Genomic DNA, 24,836 nt, shown 5'->3' on the forward strand with positions numbered 1-24,836 from the left:
AACGTTCGTGAGGGTCCCATCCGCCTGGGGGCTGAGGGCTGGACGGAAATCATCGCGGCAGAACGGCCATGGCGGCCCGCGCTCGGCGAGCGGGAGGGTTGGGAAGGAGCTGAGAATATCTGGTAACTCCGCTGTAATCAGGAAAAGTAGCAAACAGCAAGGATAATTGTGTATTTGGCAGGTTACTCGAGAGCTGAACGTGTAAAAAAAAAAAAAAAAGGGAACTGAGGAACAATTCCCTGCTGAGCGCCTTCCCTTTCTCCTCTTACCTCAGGCGTCTGGAGGCTCCGGGGGGAGGTAGGTTGCTGGGATACACAGAGACATGCCGGGGTCTTCATCTAGGATAAGAGAATTGATGGCATTTCTTTGTTTATTTGTTTTAGCTTTTCGTTGGGAATCATGAATACCCGGCAGCAAAGCGAAGTTATCTACTCCTGGTATGGAAAACCCATGAACTCGGACAGAAAACTGAGGACTTTGCAGTACAAGTAAGGAAGCGTTTCTTGCTGGCTTATTCAGGGAAACTTTATCAGGGAAGGCTTCTTTACCTTTCTGACATCATTTAGGTTAGCGTGGCAATCGGTGAGAATATGAGTGTTGAATTTGAGCATTGTGTCATGATACTGTATGTTTTTGACAAAAAAAATGTCACAAAGCTCTTGAATGGTAAAATGCATAACCTAAACAAAGATGTGCTCTTGGATGATAAAATACGTAACATAAACAAAAATGTTTAAATCTGTGAATGACTGCTAGCTATTTGAAATATCTATGGAAGCTTTCAGTCAGGAAATTCAGTTGTAGGCTTTGCTAGAGGGAGCTGTAAGACTGGCGGGCAGTCAGCTTTAATATGTGAATTGTAAATAATATAAAATCCTGCTAATGTGTGCATCACTTTCTAGGGGAATCCTTATTAAATCGGAAAGAAGCAGAACAGAAACCTGTATACAAGTTGGAGAGTTTATTTTAGTAGAAGGGGAGAATGCAGATCAACCTTACGTGGCACAACTCCTGGATTTATATGAAGATGGTAAAGAGAAATAAGAATTTGCCTTCTGAGAAGTTTTAAAATCACAGAATTGCCGTGGTTGAAAAAGACCTCTAAAATGTTCTAAAGATTCATTTTCTGATTCATTCTGTTTCATTAAGGTGTATTTAGCCCAGAACTAAATGTGCTAGTTTAAAAAGATTAAGTTTTTACAACCTTTTTGCTTAGCTGTCTAATTTAAAAGAAATGGTTCTTGAGGATGACAGTGTGAGCTCATGCTTTATTTAGAGGTTGGAGAATCCAAATGGAGCAAGAGCCCTGGAACTTGCATCTTATCAGATGTCAGGGAATGTTGCAGTAATGCACAAGGGCATTATTACTTTTTCCCTTGTAGAATTATGTAGGATATTAGATTAATGATTTATCTTTTAATATCTTACTTTACCAATAAACAGTCTGTGAGCAAATTAGAAACTACTCATTAGCTATGTTTGATTTCTCTAAAGAGCTTTTTTTTTTTTCTTGTTTTGGGCCGTAATAATAATGTTTTGAGTTTGTAAAATTATTTACCTTTAAAAACCATAAATACATACTACTCCAGCCTGTTTATTTACTAATGCAGATTTATGGTAATTGAATATTCTTTTCATGCTGTAATGAAACCTCTGAAACTTCCTTGAAAACAAAACTTCCTTTTGTTATGTACCTTTGGCAACTATGTTAAAGATATGTGGCTTTGTTTTTCATTCAAAGATGAACACCTTAAAATGTGGAGAGGAACTTATTATTTAGTTGTAATATGTTTCAAATATTTCTTTTAATTCTCCAGACTGGATCTGTTCATAGTGGGTTTTTTAGACTTTCTCCTGGACATTTCTACAGGGTTGTCTGATTTGTTAGGCAGTTAATGAATGTGTTTCTGTTTTACCACTAAAATAACATGAAAATTACAAATATTGCTCTGAAATTTCTCACTTCTCCTTTTTATGTCCTTATTTTCAGTTAGTGGGGTCTGATGAGGTCATACTTATGCAAATAAGGAACTTAATTGTGATAGTAAACTGGTGGATCAGCTGGTCTGCAGGGGTCCTGTGATTGAGACCCTATGCAGGTGTTATCTTAGTTCTTAAAAGTCTCAACTCAAACATTTTTAATTTGGCTTAGAAAATGGAAATTGCAGTCTCTTATCAGATGCTTTCTCACCTTTTTTCCAAGGAGGTTTTTTTTATTCTTGATGGCATTTTGTCTAAAGTCATTAAGCTCTGGTAATAACTGTGATACAATAAAATTCTTAAAGTTTGCTTTTTTTTTTTTTTTCCTTATTACAGGTTCTCAGCACAAACATGCAATTGTGCAGTGGTTCACTCATATTACAGAGATACCTCAGAATAAACAGAAGCTGCTTAAAAGACAGATTGCTCCCCAAGAGGTGTTTTTAGATCAAGTTTCTAGCTATGACAACGATATAGCTGTGGAGACTATTATTAGAAGTGTCATGGTATGTACTGCAACCTCTCTACATGAGGAGGGAAGGAAAAAACAGTTTGAAAAGCATAACAGAACAGTGCATCTACTTCATTGCCTCCCATACTAAATGTGTGATGTATATTTGTTAAGACAGTAAACAGAGGGCTGGAAAGTAGAAAAATTACAATATTCTGTCTTTCCTCCATCCCAAATTTACTTTGGTTGTTGTCAGCCAGCTCATTTAGAGGTTTTTGCAGAAGGAAGGACTGTGATGGGAGTCCTGTAGTACAATAAACTCTCACTAGTGTAAGCATGGGTTGAAGCTGCTGCCCTGTGTAATGAAGGATTGCATGAGTTCCAATAATAAGAGCTGTTAACAGAAAGTAGTTAAATGTGTGTTTTGGTATTTTCTGCTTTTACAGGTAATGCCACTACATCTGGGGGAGGAGCAACCTCTTACATTAAGCAGGGAACAAGTTTTCTATGTAAAACAGTCTTGGGATGGGAAGTGCTTTAAGGATTTGTCCCCTGAAACATTCTCCAAGCTGAAAGAAGCTAATAAGAAAGGAGGTGGAATCTCATGCTCAACGAAGTCATTTACTCCTTTGGACATTGTTTCCCCCATGAAAAAAGATACAGAGGGAGTTGTTCAGAGTGCTACAAAAAATGCTGATTTGGAAATAGAATCAAAACATTCTGCTTCCAAGTCTTCCATCTCTAAGGAGAGACATTCACAAAGAATGTCTAATGGCTTCAAAATTCCAGCAGCAAGGAAGAAGTTGCAGTTAAGCAGTATGTATATGGCAACATTCAGTCCATTGGCTTGTTTTGAACGTAATATGTTTTGTGCCTCTTCATTTTGGGTAGTTCAAACAATGGTAATATTCAATATCAGTATTTTTAGCTATCTTAATCAGGCTTTGGGGTTCACCCAAGACTTTTTGGTTTGTCTTATGCCTGTTATTTCAAGCAGTTGTGTTGCTTATATCCAGTTACTGTTGCAAATGTTTTATTTGTAACTGCTAAGTCTTCAGGTTTTTGTTGGCTGAACTGCTACCAATCAGCCTAACTGGCCTCAAAATGTCTCACTTTAATCTTCTGAGTAATAGTGCAAATGCTTACCTTGGGCTGGGTGAATAAGCACTGCACTTCTGTGTAACATGCTGCATTTTCAAGCTGTAGTATGTGTAAAGTTGTAAGTAGGGGAGGTGGGTAAGAAAACTGAAAAAAAAAGAGGTTTATATTGTGTTTAGTCATCTTTTTTCAGGAAATGTATGCCTTCTGTACATATTCAGCTCCTTGTTCCTGGACTGTAATGGCATTGCTTTTCATCTAAATGACAGCCACCAAGCCAGTTGTCTTCTGAAAGTTAACCAGAGCAGCCACATTAAAGCATGACAGAAGTTCATTTTGCTTTTATTTCCTAGGTCCCACAAGATCTTCTAAAAGCAAGCTCCTGGGATGTGAAGTTTTGGAGCTTTTGGATGATGACTGTGATGCTGTAGCACTGTTGGACCCATCAGCTACTAAAAGAAAAGTGAAATTCACTGGCATTTTAGGCTCACCACCAAAAATACCTTGCAGCAGTGAGAAGCTGAAGTCAATTGATGCTGCAGAGGACAGGAAGAGGTTTAGTGATACAATTCGATTATCCCCTTACAAGAGCAAAGACTCCAGTGAGAAAGCCAACACTACAGTGTAAGTGATAACCTTGTTATAATTATTATGTGGGATTTCTGTGTCCCCTTAAAGCATGTTTGAGACAGACTTTCCAGGAGAAAAGCAGGAGTACTGTGTGTGCACCATGTTTTGGCTGTTGAGCTCACTGATAGGGGGGTGGATAGCCTCACTAGTTACTGCTGGTTACTAGTGGTGAAGCTTTAGAAGGTTTGTTACTTGGAGGTGAATAAATGATTGGAGAGACTATAAGAGGAACTGTCTTTAAAGATGGACAGAAGCAGTTTGTGGTTACAAGAACAGAGATGATGTTGTAAGTGGGAATAGCAAGATGATACAGAAGGAAATTGAAGCCATTTTTGATCGTTGTCAACATGGATAAAATTGTTTCCCTGCAGTAGGTTGTGTCATACAGGCTCAAATGTGCTTTTCTTGTGACTGTTGAGGTGTGCTGAGCTGTGGAAAGGGATGTGATTGGACTCATGAGAGTTTTCATGGTAATTGTATGTACACCTTCATGCTAATTTTTGTGTAGAAAAGAAATCAAAACTCCAAAAAGCATAATTGTTGACGTATATCCTTATACAGCCTTTAAAATGGCATTTAGCTGGGACAGGGGGAGGATGGAATTCAGACTTTCTTGTATAAAATGTTGCAAGAAGACTAATTCTAGTTGTGTTCCTCCTTTAAAGAGTAAAAATGTGGATACAGCACTTGGTGGAGCTGCACCCAATTTTTTTCACTTACTGTACAGCAAAAAATTCTGTTTCTTTTTATAAGATATTGGCATTTCAGTGGTATTTAAAAATCTAAAAAAATTCTGAGAACTGTCTTGTTAAAGCAATTAATATCATTGTGTCCTTTGAACTAATAGGAAAAGCTGTATTAACATTAAAGTGTTTCAGGGGTACGGATGAAGTGCCCAAGAAGGCAACTGAGGAATCTCAAAACACAAATAGAAAAAAATCTACTCCAAAGGGCAGATCAAAGGGATGCCCTAAAAGAAATCATACTTATTTTCTCTCAAAAAAAAACCCCTAAAAGCCAAACAACCCCGAAACAGACAAAAAGAGCTAACTCCCCACAACCAAACTGTTGTGAGCCCCTGCCCCTTCAGTTAGGCAGTATTATGTTTGCAAAATAATTTGAGAAAATACAACCAGCTTTGTGTTCTTTCCTTACAGTTTAGCTGGAAATCAGAAATCAAGTGTTCAGAGCATTGTACTGACCCCTCGCTCTCGCAGGACGTGTGCACACAGGACAAGTGCCCTCATTGCAGAACAAATAAGGTGAATTTTTGATTTCAGGATGTCTTATTCAGATTATTATTGGTAGCTTGAAGTCTTGATAGTTTCTTTAGCTTAATATTCAAATGCAAGTGGTTCTAGAGGTATAGTGTAATTGCAGTGTGAGTGAAAAATGTCATGTTCAGAAACTGTTAATGAGAAAACTGACTTCCTTCAAACCAGTCTGTTAAGTAGCCATGGAAAATTAGCAGTTCAAGTTGAAAATATGTTTGCCTGCTGTCTGTTACCTACAGAAAAATCTGAATATGTTTCAAATTATACTTCGTAGTGTGTAGAGTTGTGTCTTGTGGTGTTTTGTTGTTGTTTTTTCAAATTAATATAATTTCTGTTTCTTACAGCTTCTTAAATGCACTAGAATTGAACCAGGAAGAGGATTCTTTGTCTAGCTCAGATAGCTCTTACTCTTCAAGCAGTGAGGAAGAGGAAAATGATGAGCTCTGTACACCAGAAAAGAAAGCTAAATCAAGCAGAACACTGAGCACCCCAAAATCTTCAAGGGAGTCTTGTCCAAACCAGGACAAGTCCTCAGTTCACACTCCTGCTAAGCCCGTGAAAAAAACAGTAAGATTCCTTTTTAGAAGGCTATTTTTATTATTTCTTAGCTTAGTATTTGAGTGCTTGATGGCTGTGTCCCAAAATTAAGCATTTATTGAAAACGTTACCTTGGTTCATATGAACTTTGGTATGAGGAGGTTATGCAGATTTGTAAACCAACCACTGGTGTGTTGTGAATATTGTGATACTGGGATGGAGCTGAACAAACTGAATCCATTTACTGCCATCTGTGCACTGAGACATTTCAGTTCAATTTCTGTACAGTTAATATATACACATGTATGTACATACATATGTATATATATGTATATATAAATATATAGATATAACAGGAAGCCATTAGGCCAACTTTATGCTTGGCAGTAGAGCTGTCCTGATTTTTGAAGGCTGTGCTAATTTTTACCAGCACAAAAGGGATGATCTGTAGTTTTCATGGCTGCTGATGGAGGTAGGATACCAGGCTGCCTGGACTCATTGTGGCTGTTTACAGCACCATAACCAGGCACATACAGTCAATGGCTAAAAATTCCATGTTTAATAATTTAAATTAATTTTTAAATTTTTTATTTTAAATTAGCTAATTTTAATTAAAATAAGTTTAATAATTCCATGTTTACTCAGTGTCTAACTCAGAAATCCTACCATAACTAGAACTTGTAAGCACAAGGAAGAATAAAATAACCTTTTTAAGATAACCTTTTTTGTCTGGACATTCAGATCAATTTCTAGTTGCTTGCTTTTGCTTAGGAAGTGGATCATTTTGTAACAGCACTTCAGAAAGCCTTAAACAGTTTTAAAATTCTTTATAGACAGCTAAAAGATGTATTTGACTGCATCACCAACATACTTCCAATTTTATTTTTTTTTCCATGGGGAAAAAAAGAGCATGAGGCTTTTGTGGTAATTCCCTTTGTAAAGACTGTTTCTCTCTTCCTTTTGCACTTTGGCATCCCCAGGTAGTCTCTGTGCCTAAGGAATGTTTGGGAAACATGGATGATCAATCTCCAATAGAAATTGCAGTGTGTAGAAAATCTTTTTGATGCTGTAACTTTTTTTGCAGCCTTTGCCACAAACACCAAAGACACCCCGGAATGCAACTCCTGAAATTCCCAGGCGCAGCCAGGCAGCACAGAAACCAGCCACTGCTCTAGAAGAAGCCAGGTTAAGGTAATGTGTCCTCAGGGGAGGAAACAATCTTTTTATCATGAGGTATGCTTAGAAGGCTATGCTAAAATAAGAAAATGTCATCTTTACCATATTGAAGAAATGAGGTAAAAATGCATGGTGTCAATTTCAAATTTTTATAGGCAGTCTATGCTAAGTTCTTCAGAATAAGGTATCTGTCTTTATTCTCTGCAACATTAGAAAAACAAAGATCCACTCTTACTAGCTTTAGATTTTAAAGGTACAATATCCATCTACTCTTTAATATGTAAAAAAGCTTTAAAAGTATTGTAGGTCTTCACAGCTGGGGAAAAAAAATACATTCAGGACTGACTGCATCTTACAAAAACTGAGTGTTTGTTTTTTGAGTTTCTTTTAAAGTGGTCTCTGTTTCGTCCTACTTTTACTTTATCTTAATTTTTTTGTGAATTATACCAGCTGGATCTTGACTGTTGCATATTTGTGCTGTTGGTTTACCAAGATGAGTGTTCAGCCCTCTTAAAACTTAAAAGCACATATAGAGACACTGGGCTATTTCTTTTGGGAGACTTGACATGAGTGTTCAGATTTAAAGCACATAAGAGGGGGTTGCAATACTGCACACAACTGTGAAACTTGTAGCTTCTGGCTGATTGTTTCCTTAGTAGGCCCTTCAGGTAGAACTATGCAAATACAAATCTTAGCTCTCCTATTTCAATTTTCTTTTCTTTTTTTAATCAAAGGCTGCATGTTTCTGCTGTCCCGGAATCTCTGCCTTGTCGTGAGGAAGAATTTCAGGACATCTATAATTTTGTGGAAAGCAAACTTATTGATGGTACAGGAGGGTAAGTTTGGTGAGACTGTAACTGAGATCACATCTGTGGCATAAAAGGAGTTCAACAATCAACACTGCTTTAATTCAGCCAAATTATAGCTTCTAAAATCAAACTTCCTAGTTCAAATTTCCTGGTATATTTCTTCCCTAAGAAGGGTTGTGCATAGGAAGAAGTGAGCTCCTTTACTGTACAGATTCAAATTACAGACCAAAATATAACCAGTCAATTTTAGATTTCTGGGAAACAATTTTATTTTTTTTTAAGACATAAGTTACATTTATGAAGTATTTTAGGTCGTTAAATGCTTCAGTAATTAGAAAAATCCTCAAGATCCTCCAATACATTATGTATCCCAATAACTGAAATACAGGGAATTGCCTGAAGTGACAGGGAAATAGTGTTTGAGGCTGATTTTGGAGCCTGGGAATTCCAGTTCATCAGTCCTAAGGGTGATACCATTTTACCCAAGGTGCTGAGAAGGTATTCTCCTTTTTTAGGTGCATGTACATTTCTGGGGTGCCTGGAACAGGTAAAACTGCAACAGTTCATGAAGTCATTCGCAGTCTTCAGCAAGCTGCAGAAAATGATGAACTTCCATCATTCCAGTTTGTGGAGATCAATGGTATGAAGCTGACTGACCCTCACCAAGCTTATGTGCAGATGCTAGAGGTGAGTAAAGTCTCTTCAGTGGCTTTCTGGTTTGAAATAAGACACCTTATGCTTTACCATCAGATCATTGATGTGTTACAGTGTTCAAGGCACTTAAGTATCATTATTTCCCTGTAGTCCCTCTGAGAGTGTTTGCTTTTATGTCAGAGCAGGTTTAAAAATAATTGACTTAAGGCCACAGTCAACTTCTTGAACTATTTTGCTTTCAGCTGCATAAGGGCAGTGGCTGGGAAATGGTCTGATTTATTACTTCCACTAAGGTTTAAAAAAATAAGCCAGATTCTTTTTATATTTCCCAATTCCATAACTTCCTTTGCACTTGTATGCTTAGAAGTTATTGAGATTACAACTTTGGAAATCAGTGTAGCAGTAATATAATTATTTAAGGGCATCTTAAGAGTTAATTGGTCTATTATAGTGATCCATCTCAAGAGCAGCCCTCTCTGCCAACAGGACTGGATTTCCCATTTCCATGACAAACTTGTCTGGGACTACTGACTGTGCTTGCCTTTATCTAGGTGTGAATTTACCTGAGGACTGGATTTAGCTCACCATTAGACAGTAACTGCTCAAGACCTTTGTCAGTCTAGGCTAACTTCAAGCCAGTGACCTGGAAATTAACTGATGGTTTCCTGAAGCATCTGTTCCATTTTCTTATAAACTTCTGCTCCAATTATTTAAGTTTAACATCTCCCATGACAGCAGGAAGTGGCATGCGTTGTTCTAATATCCCTATCCTCATAAGTGGGAGTTAAATTAATAAATTTACATCTTTCCTCCATCTAGCATAGACAGTGTTTTGCTGAGGAATTTGTTGTAGCCAGGTCACTGTTTCTTCAGCATAGTGAGAAGCTTCATGTAAATTGCCTTATTTCATGGTAATATTAATGTATTTGACTCTTTGCTATCCTGTTCAGCATAAAATTTTAAAATTAATAAAGAGCAGGCATTTGGAAGTAAAATTTCTTGCTCCCCCAGGTCCTGAACTCTTTAAATGAGCTCAGTTCAGTGTCCTTCAGGGGACCATACAGGCAGATGAACCATTTATTTCTCTTACTCCTTCTGCCTCAGCTGTTATCCAAACACAGCTTGGATAATATGTGGTGTATTGGATGCCCAGATCCAGAGCTGTAGAAACAGGATCATGTAGTGTAATTGTGAAATGTCACTGTGAATTCTCAGTATATCTGTGGATCTGCAAGGGAAGTAACATACAGTCAGCTCCTCTGGTTTGCCACATGAATTATTGCAGATGCTGTTCCTGTTTATGTTATCTCTTCAGTCTAGAGTTGAATAAATTATTTAGTTCTAGATCCTACTGATGATTCATTAATGTGTTAATGAGTGTCCAAGATTAGTGAAGTCAGGCTATTCTTGTCAACTGACTTAAGTTTTCAGTGGGCCTTTTGTATGAGTTCAGGATTATGTAATGAATCTGTATTTAAGACAAACTGCAGGAAATTCTGATGGCCTTTCTTTTTAGTGATTAATTCTTTCATTTCCATTCTCCTTTATGGACAGTTTCTGGTATGTGTCTTATGAACTATTTCTGTTTTTACAGCCCCTCTCCATGGCAAAAAAAATAAATGCTTGGTGTTGATTGTTAGAGAAAAGTTAAAACCAAATAGGAAGTAAAATTCTTATTTCTCAGGTTTTAGTGTGATTAACCTGAAACATTGTTTAATCCTTCTCCAGTTACTGACAGGTCAGAAGGTGACAGCAACCCATGCTGCAGTACTCTTGGCAAAACTGTTCAGTACACCTGGACCAAAGAGGAAGACCACAGTGCTGATAGTGGATGAGGTGAGACAAAGAATCCTTTGTTCTCTTTCTTCAAGTATTGTCAGAAATTGACCTTTAGAGGATGGAAAAAGACAAATTATATATAGCTGGAATGTATCATATGTGATCTAAAATGAATAGAGTTAAAAGACCCGATTAGGTTCTCTTAGCCTTATAAGGAAACTGAATTTAAATAGTCAAGTATCCCGTTGCTCTGTTGTTCTCTGCCTTGGATTTTATGTTGGTTTTATGCTTTGTTTGTTTGTTTCCAAGTCATGGAATGAATGGTGCTGTCAAGTCTTAAATACTATAGAGTTCAGATGCATTTTGTGTGGAAGCTACTGCTGTTCTAGTCAAAGAACTCATGCTGAAATAAGTCATCCAGCTTTGAAACTCCCTACGTGTGCTATATTCAGTAACAAACAACACAGTTACTTTTTGCTGTAAGCTTATTCAAATTCTCACATGGAGGGTCTTTTAATCTTGTTAGATGTAGTGTTAATATCACAGTATTAAAAAGCTCCAGCTGTTTAATCACTCTCCAGATTAATACTGTTCAAGCATCTAGAAGGACTGTACTTTTCCAAAACAGATTAGAGCCTAATTCAGAAAATGCAGTCCTTCCTATTATTGAGTCAGCTTCCTCAGAGTCACATAAGGAGTCTTCTGTGGCAGAGCTTGTGCTCTCAAATCCCCATTAGGTAATGTAAATACGTGGCCATTTTTTTTCAGTCCAGTTCTTCTCTTTCTTCTTTGCAGCTTGATCTCCTCTGGACCCGGAAACAGAATGTCATGTACAATTTATTTGACTGGCCAACTCAGAAGCACTCCAAGTTAATCATCTTGGCCATTGCTAACACCATGGACTTGCCAGAGAGAATAATGACAAACAGAGTGGCCAGCAGGCTGGTATGTCTTGACAGTTTTGTTCTATAATACTATAAGTGCTATAAAATGAGAACAGATTAAATACTTTCTGCAATCAAAAGTAATCCAGGCAAAAGGCAGGACTGGTTACATCAGAGGTTTAATAATTCCTTCTCCAGCTGGCCAATAATGAATACACAAATCTTAGCAAGTCTAGGGAACCAGCTTGCTAATCAGATGTTATACTGTTTAAGTACCCTGTGTTCTTGTAAGAATGAATTAAGAATGCAGATGCCTTGTAAAACATAGTAAGACCTGGATAATCAAATTCCATGCTCCATGGTTAAGCTGCTTACCCTAGAATTCAGAGGAGTTGGTTTCTGCATTCCCTATCTCTTTCCCCTTCCATTCCTGGCACCTAGCTCTCTCTGCCATCACCAGCTGCTAGATTTTCTTTGTTGGTTACCTTTGGACAGAAAGTTGGATGCACTCTACACCTTTGTACATTTTCTTAGGCCATCTCTCCAGCACTGCTCTGGAAAGTGATTTTCAGAAACAGTGCTCTGTGCCTTCATCCTTCTGAGACTCAAAAATAGTTTCACAGATTGTGAATTGCTTCCCCCTACCCGCTAAGCCTGCAGATCAGCTGAGTCCATACAGTCACAAGAGGAGGAGAATTTTGCATAAGAAATGCAAAGCTCAGTCCTCCTGGAAAATATGAAAGGCATTGCACCATCTATAACATTGTCCTTCTCATCTGAAAGCAGTTTTAATTAGTTTGAGCCAGAAGATAATTTTTAATTCTTGGCTGATTGCAAAGATAGGTCAATAGTGTGACTATGCACATGTACAGATTTGCTGAAGGAGATATTTTTTAATAAACAGAATCTACGAAAAACTATAATTAAAGTGTAACAGTTATAATAAAAAGATGAAAATACTCTGATCTGTTTACACGTTTTATAAGAAAAATTTGAGTTCTAGTAGCAGCAACCTGCTCCTCAGGTCTTTCAGTAGGGAGATCCAACCAGTGGCCTTTGCTTCATCACTATTCTGTGGATTTGCATGCTTATTTCACCATATGAAGCAGAAAAACTGATTGAAGAATATAACTTGGAGAAGAAGTATGTAAAAGATAAGAGTGCTCCTACCAAAGAAAATAGAACTAGCTGTACAGGCTTTGCTAGAGCAGTTTAGTTTCCAAGCACTACAAACACTTCTCACTACTGTATTATTTACTAAAGGGCCTCACCAGAATGTCCTTCCAGCCCTACACCTACAAACAGCTACAGCAAATTATTTCATCCAGACTGAACAGTGTGAAGGCATTTGAAGAGGATGCAGTTCAGCTGGTTTGCAGAAAGGTAAGCACAGCACGGGTGTGTGTGCCCTTGGAGGCAAAGCTGGGCACAAGTGGCTGATCATACATTATGCTCTCTGAAAGTATAGAGGTTATCTTCACTGGAAACAATGCTAAAGCAGTGTCCTTGCTTTTTCCACCTACTTTGAGAAGGCAGCAGTATATTCCTAGAGCTGGAGGCATGACAACAGGAATCGTGATCATGCATAATAAGATGTCAGCTCTCTCCAGTGTTTGGCATAATGTGACTCACTGGATGATCTTTAAAAAAAAACAACCTAGTATGCCACTGTAAATATCCATTTTTTTTTTCTCAAGATGTTTAAAGCCTTGGCATAATAGATAGTACCTGTTATGTTGCCAGTGTTAATAGTCAGTTGTACAAAACATAAATAATGCATTGGTATCAGTTCCTCAAATTAAGATGTAGACATAGTGTAATATGTTAGCAATCACATATTAAAATAATCTATTAAAATTACATTAGAACATAAACATATATGCTAAAACTTGTTCTGCTAAACATATTGTAGGTTTTAAAAGAGTACTGTAAATACATCAGAAGTAAATATAAGCATCAGTTTTGTTATGAAGGAACCACCTTTTATAAGAATAACAGTGATCATTTTGCAGATCAGATAATCTGTAGCGTTCTTTCTAGGATGGTTTTTCTTCAGAAAATCTCAAAATAACTCTCAATTAGATTTTCTAAAGGGTTTCTCGTTTTTTACTGCAGTTGCATTCTGGGGAATTCATATATTGTCGGCATCTACTGGGAAAACTACCCAATACTTTGTCTAGTGAATGTTCATAGCCTTATTAAAACTATAAACCACAAGTGGGGTTTTAAGAAGTATTTTGTTTCAGAATTTTCAGACACTAAAAATCTTCAGGCATATTCACGATCCCAGATGTTTCTTTTGGGCCCTATTGAAAAATGTTTGTGTATACTTAAAATCAATATCCTGTTGTGTATGGAAAAACTGAGTTAAGTTTATTTTTTCTTTTCTCTGCATGAGCTTGGGTTGTGGTAGGGCCTTTGTTGATAACATTTCTGACAACTTTTGATGTTGAACTGAGCTATTCACATTGAATTTTCTGGATTTTTATTTTATTTTTTTAATCTCTGACTTCTTCTGCGGTTATGTAAAGTTCTGAGTCTTGAATTTGTGATGACTGTGTTGAGGTGGGGGTGTTAAATGGTTGTTTCTGTTGGTGTTAGTCAATAAGATTGTTATTTAAAATCTGGGATTCTAGTGACATAATTCACAGCACCACTCTCCTGGACTGTGGTGGGTCTATTGATTCTTGTGAAACTCTTCTCAACTTGTAGGCAATAGTGCTACAAACCTCTCTGTTCACTTTCAGGTTGCTGCACTGTCTGGTGATGCAAGGCGTTGCCTGGATATCTGCAGAAGGGCCACTGAGATTTGTGAGTTTGCTAGCCAAAAGAGGAGCCTTGAAATAGTCAGGATGACCCACGTAACAGAAGCCATAGATGAAATGTTTTCATCACCATATATAAATGCAATCAGGTAAAAACATTTATCCGAGGAATTTCTTTGCTTTTGTGTCTCTTTCACTGAGCTGTTTTTTCCAAAACATTCAGTCTGTCCTGAAGTATGATACAAACCAAACCTTGCAGCAAGCTAGGAGGGGGGGGGTACAAAGTTGGAATTCAAGGCAGAGGAAACCAAGGCACAGAAGTCACTTGTAAAACTTTATACAGGCTGTTTCTGTGTTAGTGTGTTAGCTCTGATCAGAAAGTGGCTTTTGAAATTTCCTGATTGTCCCTGCTTACTGTGCCTTGGTTTCTCTGACCAGCAGTTTCCAGGCACATACATTTGAATTCCCTCCAGCTGGAACTAAATCTGGAAGATAAGCTTGGGAGTCCACAACCACTGCTAGTGATTCAGCACTCTGGACTTTGAACAAGACTAAAGGAGAAACCACTCAGATGTGAACAGTGTAGGCACTGGGTCCTCAAGAGTCAACTGCTCTCCTCTACATATCTGCTTGTATTATTTCACTGTCTTGCTCTCTGATGCAGCAGCAGATGTCTGAGCAGAATGCAAGACTCACATTTTAACTGATTTCTGTCTTAGCATAAATAGATTCTGTTAGTCATTCCAGAAGATTTCTTGAGGGGGGTACATACAGGGAATTCTCAGTGCTCTGCATAAGTTGTAAATGGTGACATGCTCTACCAGTTCCTGGTCAAAAGGAGGAGAATCTGTTTCATCAAAAGCAGGGACTAAGGGGTGCAAATATAGTATTTTGTTGGATATTCAAGTACTGCTTTTACTGTGCTATTTGTGACTGAAAACTTAAATGTTAATTCATAAATGTGAGTTGAGGATAACACCCTGCAGAACATTTATGGTGTATGGAATGAAATGTGTTCAGATACACTGGAGAGAGAGGAGAGGTGAAGTGAAATGCAGTGTATTGTGGTGCCAGAGTTCCAGGCTGTAATGCAATGGGTAGTTGATATAAACTGCCCCTCTCAGGCAGAAAAATACCTTGCATTTAAACACGTGGTTACCAAACAATTTCCCTTTCAGACTTCTTCCTGTTGCTTCATAAGTTCTAAACTCCACAGACTGATTTTCATCTGGTTTTGTTTTGATATACAGGAATGCCTCGTTGCATGAAAAAATCTTTTTGAAAGCAATTTTAGCAGAGTTTCGCAGGGCAGGAGTTGAGGAGGCAACAGTTCAACAGGTATGTTTGTGTTTCAGAGGACTTGGGTTTTTTATTCACCTAAAAATTAGAGGGAACACTGTTAAAATTATTAAGCAAAAGTGTAAATCTTTAAATATTTGTGGATTTTATTCTTAAAATTTGATGGAAGACAGTATGATGGCAAGGTAAATTGGGGCATGGCTGTCCAGGCCAGGTGTGAAGCCTAATGAAATGCTACCCCCTGTTTTTCAATAGGACTTAAAAGTGGAAACACCTGCTGTTGGGTTTGTGTTACTAGCAGTTTTCTGTCTGGTTTTTTCTGTTGTTTTGTTTTTTTGGTTTTTTGTTGGTTTGTTTTGTTTTTGGTTTTTTTGTTGGTTTGTTTTGTTTTTGGTTTTTTTGTTGGTTTGTTTTGTTTTTTGGTTTTTTTTGTTTTTGTTTTTTCCTGTATCTGAAAATCCACCACCTAACATGTTTCATAACAGGAGAAATGAAAGAGAAGCTGAAAATACCAGGCAGCATAGTTCAAGGTGGAAAACTGAAAGTTGATTCTAACCTCTGTATCACTCTTTCTCAGTAGAGGCAGGTAGATCATTCTTCAAATTTTTAGTAGACCCCTAGAATAATTCTGGATATTTTTAGAAGTATTATTTATATATACATATATATATAAAATACCTTGCAGTATTATCTGTTTCTACAGGTTTTAAGTTAGCACTTTAATTGTGTTTTCTATTGCTGGCTCCTGGATCTGCATCAATTGATTTCACAGATGCAATGGGCAGTTGGTTATTAACTTCAAGGAATATTTTGTTAGACTGGTTTGTTCTGGTTTTTCTCTAGAAGCAAAAAGGTTTTCTTCTGCTTTTTGTATATAGGAAAACCGAAGACAGCAACTGATTCTTTTTACTGGTTTACTAGTCTGCATGATTTGTGACAGGTGCATTCTTCTGTGCTTAAAGGTGAATCGTGCCTCTCAAAGCTGTGGTCTTTTATGTTTGTAGTCAGTGTACTTGTGCTTGCTCGTCATTGGGCCTGATTATCACTTCTGAGAGGATTGATGTGTAATTAGCTGTATGTCAGCTCTTAATCTGCTGAATAAACTTTAGTGCATGTAGTCCAGGCAAGAAGACATGTAGCAGATAAAATAATCTAGCTAAAAGACTACAGATGAGGAGTGTTGTTAATTATTTTGCTTTTTTTGCTGTATAAAAAAGGACACTATGGTTTGGAGTCGTCCCTTTCTTGACACAGCCCTAACAGCTTGTGCTAAAGCAGCAGCATGGGTGCAGTTCCTCTGAACAAACTGGGGCTGGAATTTCTTTCCTCCCACCCTAGATGTGGGGGGAAGGAAGTTTCTCTTCCTCACCTCGGCCTACCTGATTGCAGCAGGAGGTAAACATAACCCGTGGCCTTTTTTCTGTTTTTTAATAGGTCTATCATCAGTACATAGCACTGTGCAGAATTGAAGGCATGCAGAGCCCTACAGTCTCAGAAATGATGGCAATTTGTTCAAGACTTGGTGCCTGCAGGCTCTTGCTGGTGGAGTCCAGTACCAAGTATCTTCACATGCGGGTGCGACTGAATGTCAGCCAGGACGATGTCATGTATGCACTCAAGGATGAATAAGGCAATAGAGATTTTATTTGTTTAATATGTGTAAATGTTTTATATAGTCTATTTTAATTTTTTTAATTGTTGATAAATGGAAATAGTGAAATGTATTTTTCTAAGCACGCTGTTTAAATGCATTAAAGTGCATTAAAACGCTTTTTATATAATAAAGAATTTGCTTCACAGCATCTTAAATATTTGTAATCAAACTGGTTTTTAAAAATATTTTAATGTGCTGGTAACCTCATCCCCTTTCAGCTGTGGTGTATGAACTATCAAGTACTTGCATCACTGCTAATGCTGAGGAACTTTTTTTGTTGAGTCTAGCAGTATTTTTGTGGCATTGCAGCTTAGCTAGCTTTTGTTTGGTTAAATATAAAAGACACGATTAAAATCTGCTTTAACTTAATGTTACTGATGTAATGAAAAGGAACTTTCAGTTTGCAGTTGAGGCTCAATTGAGGACACAGTTTGCTACCAAGAAAGTAAAACTACCTGAAGAAATGCATCATTCAAGTAACCAACTGTGGGGTTTTCATTGATTGATTGATTCCAAGGATTGCTTTAAATAAATTGCCTCGGGTAATGCAGGTCTGTTAAAATGTGCTCTGGTAATTGAACTGTTCTGCAAAATGCATTAATCATTTGGAGATGGGTAGTGTAAAACCACTTTTTTTTTTAATTGTTGCTGTGGAACAGGCTCCAAAAATTGTTCTTGTTGAGTGATGTTAGTAAATGAAAAACAAAAGTGGCCTGTGTGGCAAGTGCTAGAAAACTGGCTTCCCCGAAGTTTTTTTGCAAGATTGGGCAATGAATGTGCCCTGTCCCCTTACCCTGGCAAATAATGTCACCTGGACATTGTCACTAAATGAAATCCCATTATCAAATGTCACTAAAAACTGTAACGGCGTCAGAAACCTGTAAAACTACTTGAGTGCTGCCTCGAAAATTAATGTCGGCGGTATTCCTTCTTGCCTGTGTATTGCTTAAACTCTCCATATAGTTAATGCCGGCCTTGTTACCGCAGAGCTGGCATCTCAGCCGTGTACCCCAGCCTCTGTAAGCAAGCGGGGCGTGAATAATTGGCCGTTTTTTACTGTTCCTTATTATTCTCCGGGATCACCCCTGCCCGGCAGCCAGGGGGTTTTGGGGAGGGCGGGATCCCGGCCCTAAGGGAGTCCCTGGAGGAGCCGGGGCCTCCCCTCACACCCGGGCTCCTCCTCCCCTGGCTCCTCCTCCGCGCAGGCGCGGAGCTGCCTCAGAGCCGCGGCCGAGGCGTCCCTGGGCCGGGCGGGCACCGCTGTCCCGGGTACCCCTACACCGAGCGCTTCCCCCGAGAGCGGCCGAGGTGAGGCGGAGGTCTGCCCGCTAACGGGCCGCGGGGTCCCGGTGCCCTTCTTGCCGTTTATTTACACGGAGATCAGTCCATCGCCTCCCCGGCTCCTCCCTGCGCCGGGGCGGGGAGGGGAGGGCTCGGCGGGAGCCCGGGCCGGGCTGTGGGGGAGGGCGGGGAAGCGCGGGTGCGATCGCCTCAGGAGGAGGGAGCGGAGCGGCCGGGCCCGGCCGGGCTCCCGGTTGCTGTTGGGAAGGAGGCAGAGCCGGGTTTGGGCCACGGGGAGTGTGGCACAGGGTGTGTGTGTCTGTGTCTCTGTCTCTGTCTCTCCCTCTCCTTCCTCCTTCCCATTTCCCGGTGTCGGTAAAAGGTGCAGCCTGCTCCGTGCTTCCCGCCTCAGTCCTGGGTGCGGTGCGGTCGATGGTACTGACGCTCGGTTTTTTAGTCCCGTAGAGACGCGATCCGCTGAAATTCATGAGCCAGCATGCTGGGCAGGAGACCTAAAAAAAGCCCTCCGGTAAAAGGCCAGGGAGCTGCAGTCGCAAAGCAGGTAAGGAAGGCAAAGGGCCAGGGAGATGTATTTGTTTGCAGAGCAGGTGGGGAAATCTACTCCTCTTCAGAGCTCTTCCTGCTCTTTTCCGGCTGGAATCTCCCATGCCTTGATAAGATATGGAAGGACCACGGTAGAATTTAAATTCTTTCGTGCCTGTTTTCTTGCTTTCTCCTTTGGTGTGTTCTTAAATATCTGATATGCAGCAGTGGAGATCAGGGAAGCTACAGTGTCGTTATGCTGTAATCCTTGCATGAGACCTCATGACTCATGCTTATGGTAGTTTCCTACCCCAGCTATGTTGAAATTTATTAGTTACTTCAGTAATTGTATTGAACTTATCTGAGGTGTCTATTGACAGCTCTGAGAAAAAGGGATGTAAGACCAGAATATCATCTGGTAAATTCAAGGCCACACATGGGAGAACATTAAGACACTACATTAGAGACAATACATTTTAATTTCTCTCTGTATGGTTAATTTTTCTTGCAACAGACAGACCTGTAAGCCTATGTCCCTTTCCTGTAGCTAAAAGCGAGCTTAGATGTGTCTGTGTGTTGGTTTTTTGTTTGGTTTGGTTTTTTTTTTTCATGCTCTGCCTTTGGATGTAGTTTCAGAAGCTTTGAGAAGAGAAACATGAAATGATTTTTAAGGTCTTTTCCAGCCTGAACAGTTCTATGATTTAGCCATGGTTGGCAGGTGTAGGAAGTCAGGTAAAAGTGTCAAAATCAGAAATGCATCCAAAACAATATTCTGCAGAGAACAGTAGAAGAAAAAGAGAGTGCAGTTGGATAAAGAATATGTTAGAACCAGAAAGGAACTTCAAAAACCTTTAAAGATAGAGGCAAAAAAGGCTTTGTTAGAGATCCATAATGTAGCTGTTCCTCTAATATGGGAAGTTTGCATTTCTGAGTTAGAGAGGTAGTATATAATTTAGTTCATTAGTGAGAAAATAACAGAGAAAAGTATCTTTCCACTTTCCAAGACAAGAAAGCAAACTCTAAAAAAAGTAAATAAATTATCTGACTAACATAATTTACTAATAGTAATAATTTACTAATTTACTAATTTTCTAGTTCAATGTAGTTTGTTATTCAGCCTTACAGGATGTTTGCTGGAACAAATACACTAATGACTTGTTCACTTGCAAATTAACTCAATTTAAATTGTTCTTGTACTATGTAGTACCAACCGCAAGTCTTTTATAACCTATTTTTTTGTTTTAAAACACATTTGCTTAATACTGTTATTTTCATTGGAAATGTGTCTTATTGAACAGATTGAGAGACTTAGGGCTAGAAGTGAAGGGATTCTCTTCTTGACTTCAGTCATGATTACCCTTGTTTCTCTTTCTGCTCTTGCAGTGCATTAGTGAACAGATCACCTGAGCTCCTGATCCATTTTCCACATTGATAAAGTTGTACATAGGTTCTATAGAACCTGAATGCTTAGATCATCATTATAAATATTTTATGATTAAATTTTGTCCTGACCCTTTGTTTCTATTCTATCCAAGGCTGCTAATGTGTTAGTTTTGTTTTACAGATGGGAGATGGATAAGGCAGAGGGTGGCAAAATGATCTGCCCAGTGCCTTACAGAATGTCGAGGGCAGGATCAGAGTTAGTCAAGAAATAGCTGCAGGTTTTGAATACTGTTTCTGATCCTTGGAGCTGGTGTTTTTCAGCTGTGTTTCACATTCTTCTCTGGGACTAGAAAAGGTTTCAAAGAGGGATGTGAAATATTTCAAGGCAGCAGCCAGCAGCACCTCAGTCCCTTAGGGTTAAAGGAGAGTTTTTATTACTGATTCACACTTGCTGATAAACTGACAGGCAGCCTCAGCTTCTGGCAGCACTTATATCCTCTGAGGCAAGAGGAGGAGACCTCTCATGATACTGATTACTGATTTTTATTCCTCTGCTGGCAGAGAGCTGAACTGCTGCCTGCTTGTCCATGTGAAGACCAGTAAGTCAGCTGGGCCTTGTGCTTTGAAAAAGTTTGAGGAAAGCTACCCCACCCAGCTCACAGGATCAATCTGATGCAGTTAACTCATGTTCATTAAGTAGTATATCATACTAACTGCCCCAGAAATATTCTTTATTCAAAGTATTTTAACCAGCCATATAAAAATCATGATTAAATGACATCTCAGAAGAATATCCTTCAGACTAAGGCCTCAGATATTTCTCTGATACTTCTGTCTTTTGGCATGTTTTATAACAATTGAGTGATAATTCCCACTGCTTTGTCAAATTCTGGTTACTGTTGTCAGTAATATTCCCTGAGGTGCTGTTGCTTAGCAGAGGCTCAGGCAGTTGTTTGTTTTCTGCAGTGCAGTGTGTAGGCATTGCTGGGTTTGTAGTGGCAATGTTTCTCTCTGTGTGTGCTTTCCCTGTGCTTATGATGTACAGAGAGAGGTAATGAGAAGTACAGAACAGTTCTGAATGTGTAAATACAGCTTCTTCAGAGAGATAAGGATGAAACAGCTGCAGTGTAGGAATGTCAGGCTTGTGTTCTGTGAGCAGTGATTAAATATTTTTCAGCTCTGCTGGTACAGGAATTTCCCTGGACTTCACTGATGCTATCTGCTTCATGAGGCTCAGTATAGCAGACATAATTTAATTTTACCTTGTTATTTCAGACTATTACACAGACTTGTTTTGAAGAAATCATTGATAGTGTAGAGTTCTAGAGGGAGTATCATAGCTTCCTAAGACTCATGTACATTATGTCAGTTGTGGGTGCCTGGGATGCATTGGTTTGGTAATAAAAGTGGTATGATGATGGGATTTCAAAACATGAACAGAATCCAGAATGCAGTGTGATGGTTTTGAGTGTCATCTCTGTTCTGACTGCAGTATTTTTTTAATCATGTTTTATTTTCCCTTGGCTCCAGCTGGGGCTGTTTGTGGATTTTAACCCAGAAGAGATGCTGCTGGGTGCAGAGGAATGTGTAGATGATGGGGACCTGGAAGCAGAGCTTGCTGCTATCACAGGAGAAAAGGTGAAAGAAGGGAAATCAAAACCAAAAGGGAAAGGTAAAGTATCTGGATTTTATTTATTGACAACGTGAATAGTTTATTAAAGATTCCTATGTATAAAACACTGATTTATCTATTAGATTAGTAATCACTGGTAGAAGCTGAAGTTGCAACTCCTCTTTCTTTTACTTTAAAATGTTTAAGTTGTTACTCCACTAAAAGGGTAAGTTTTTTTTTTCTATCCTCTTGTAGACATAGGAAAAAGACATATTATGGCTAGCCAATTTAATGATTAAATTAAGACATGATTGTTTAACATATGAAGTCATAAAAAGGTGTAGCAGGTGTTAGATGAATTAAAAATGGAAATTGTGTTTCTTGTGGAGGGTTGGTTATTTGTTGTTTGGCTGCTGTTCTGTTTTTGTTTAAAGACTGAATTTACTGAATGAGGATTGAATTTATAGTTACTGGGAATCTGTAACCAAAACTGAATACCCTTTGAAGAGGGAAATCCTGGAATTGATGGAATTACTGGGAGAATCTTGCAGCTTGTGTTATGCAGGAGGTTAGAGTGTCTTTTGGGATGGATCATTATTGATCTTGGTGTTTTAAACATCTTTTAAGTTGTGTCTGGTAGTGTTTGCATGCAGCTATGCAGTGTTGTCCAGAATTGCTGTAATCTGCTATAAATGAAGGCTGCAGCTGAAAAGGGGCAGTCTCTAGTGATCATGCTCTACCTCAGCTGGTATGCATATTTCTGGAGCTGCAGGGTGAGCTGGTTCAGGAAACTGATCTATAAAAATAAACTTCTGCTGTTGTGTTAGGTTTTCAGCTGAATCAGTTCCTTGATCTGCTTTTCTGCCTGCCTACTGGAATGCTGCTGTGGCTGCAAGGTGGGGGTGGCAGCAAGTGGTTGAGCTAGGACAAGGAGAATGGGACCCAGCCTTGCTACAGGTGTGTGAGCAGAGGCTGGAAAGAAATAAGTGCAGCTGCAGCCTCATTTCCAGCTCTGCAGTAATTTGCCTGTAATGTTTGAAGGGACTTTCACACTAATGAGTGAAGAATTTGAAGATATTAAAGCTGTCTAAACACAGCAGTTGATGACAGAGGAAGTGGTGTTATCTAAATTCTAAATAATTGCCACTGTCCAGATTTCAAGACTGTAGTAAACTCCCTATGCTGATAAGCACAATTGCAGAACTTCTGGCACTGGATATGTTACTCATGGTTAAAACATGTGGTATTGTGTTTTGAGGATGAATCTGGATATCAGGAGCTCTTTAATAGCTGTCAGCTTCTCAGGTGCTGACTTCGTTCTGGCCCTGATGTTGCCACTCGGGGTTTTTTCAGTCTTTTTATTCCTAACAAGGAAATGAAATTTCAGAGAGGGCAAAGTTTATATTTACTGTGCCTTCTAAAGGTATGTGTTATATGGCTCATGAGACTATTTTCCAAAGTAATTTACAACTCTTATGTTTTCCTGGTAGAATAGGAAGTATATAGATGAGAAACTTGTGTAAGATGAACAACTGGACAGCTGGTGCTGGGGACTCATGAGACCTTGTACAGTGTAGTGATGGGGACATGGTAAGGACAGGGTGCAGGCTGGCACCTGGGAAGGAAGAGGGTACAGTAAAGACAGGGGAGAAAAAGATCCTGTCTGGAGGACAGAAAAAAGGCATCCAGTACAATGCATACGAGTGATTGGTTCTTGGCTGAGTACAAGGTGCAATAATTGACTCCTGGACTTACACTTCAAAGCTCTAGTGGGGGGACGTGTTCTCTCCCTCTAGTTTGAAGATGTGGGCAGCAGATGCTGTACTTTTGCAACATCTTAAGTACACAGATCTCTGCTGTCAGTGACAGATAAATGCTAGTTGGTCAGCTATTAGGATGTTTGAAATCATAGACTTGTCAGACTGGATTAGAGCTGAACCAACCATCTGAGAAGGCTCTGTTGGATTTTTTGCTTCTAGTGGGGCTTCATGTAAGGGACACTCTGACCCTTAAGTACAGCCAGTTGCCTTTGGGTATGGGCTACTATCCTGGTTGCAGAGTTTTGCTAAGGATCAGAGACATGACCAACATGTTTGATAAAGGCTCTGAAGCACCAATATGGTAAATAAGATGATTTGGACAGAAACACTTTGTACTTAGGTTAATTTCACCTCATTCAGCAAATCCAGGGAGAAGGATGGCATCTGTTTTAGAGCATTTAAACTGCAAAACAGTGTCCTGAAGAAGTATATTCAACATTTTCTGACAGTGATGAGTCACAGTCATATGTCTGCATAGGGAAGTGTCAGAGGCGTTTATGTAGAGATTTGGGATTTGTGGGCAAATAACTTCACCTTTGAGAGTGTGTGGAGAAAGTTGACAGTTAAGGAAGATGTGGTTGGCACAGCATGAAGCAGAGATGAGAACACAACAACCAGGATTTACGTAGAGCTTCCAGGGTAAAGACCAGAAACTTGAGGAGAAATAGCAAGACAAAGAAGCCAAGAAAGATATGGGAAAGGGAAGGTCTCATGGGCAGGAGACAGTAATGCAGAGGTGTAGGTAGTGAGGCAGAAGAACAAGCACTTTTCTTGATTTGCTTAGCAGATCTCTGTGCCAGTGTTTTGCTGCTGCTCTTGGGATCAGGACAAATACGATTCCTTGATTTAGAGCATTCTATTTGTTATGCCAAGTGTGACTTTGCAGCAGTGTTTGGTGTATAAAAGAAGTAACTTCTTGAGGCAGAAAGATGCTGTCTTCCTTTTTTGCCATCTTTTAACATAGAGATAGTTTGCTGTGCCTCTGTGTTTGTCCTGTTAACAGCCAGTACTTTGGCTCATGGGTTATGTTGTTGAGGATGTCTTTAGAATTATGTTAATGTGCATTGTCTGTTTCAAAGGATAAATTTGTACCCAGTTTAACAAGAGATGGAGAGAAGGACATTCTTGTGCTTAGACTGAGAAAGAAGATAAGCAGTTGGAGTCTGACACAACTCCATCATTTCATTAGTAGTACTTTGATGGGGAA

At 39.1% G+C, this 24,836-nt stretch overlaps 2 protein-coding genes across 4 annotated transcripts in view; both read left to right on the plus strand.

The window, feature by feature from the left end:
- Window positions 1-178: 178 nt before the first annotated feature.
- ORC1 (origin recognition complex subunit 1) lies at window positions 179-17,138 on the plus strand. Its single transcript, XM_071750134.1, has 17 exons — window positions 179-297; window positions 384-488; window positions 903-1,030; window positions 2,317-2,486; window positions 2,878-3,247; window positions 3,883-4,153; window positions 5,317-5,421; window positions 5,778-6,000; window positions 7,055-7,161; window positions 7,881-7,982; window positions 8,471-8,642; window positions 10,338-10,445; window positions 11,184-11,333; window positions 12,536-12,655; window positions 14,020-14,186; window positions 15,288-15,375; window positions 16,771-17,138. The coding sequence occupies exons 2-17, from the start codon at window positions 400-402 to the stop codon at window positions 16,963-16,965; spliced, it is 2,565 nt and encodes an 854-aa protein (XP_071606235.1). The 5' UTR covers window positions 179-297; window positions 384-399; the 3' UTR covers window positions 16,966-17,138.
- A 1,054-nt stretch (window positions 17,139-18,192) lies between these two features.
- The window catches only part of CC2D1B (coiled-coil and C2 domain containing 1B), a 33,841-nt gene continuing 27,197 nt past the window's right edge, over window positions 18,193-24,836 (plus strand). For 2 of the 3 annotated variants that reach the window (XR_011727040.1, XM_071750142.1), the window contains exons 1-3: window positions 18,451-18,580; window positions 18,729-18,833; window positions 21,728-21,869. Coding sequence is in view for 2 of the 3 variants with exons in the window: in XM_071750142.1 (XP_071606243.1) it covers window positions 18,768-18,833; window positions 21,728-21,869 (208 nt within the window). In the remaining variant the exon portion in view is untranslated. Of the gene's footprint in view, window positions 18,299-18,450; window positions 18,581-18,728; window positions 18,834-21,727; window positions 21,870-24,836 lie in introns of those variants that run through there. The other variant, XM_071750141.1, reaches the window with a different exon arrangement.

Source organism: Heliangelus exortis, chromosome 8, assembly GCF_036169615.1.
Source record: "Heliangelus exortis chromosome 8, bHelExo1.hap1, whole genome shotgun sequence".
Taxonomy (NCBI): Eukaryota; Metazoa; Chordata; class Aves; order Apodiformes; family Trochilidae; genus Heliangelus; species Heliangelus exortis.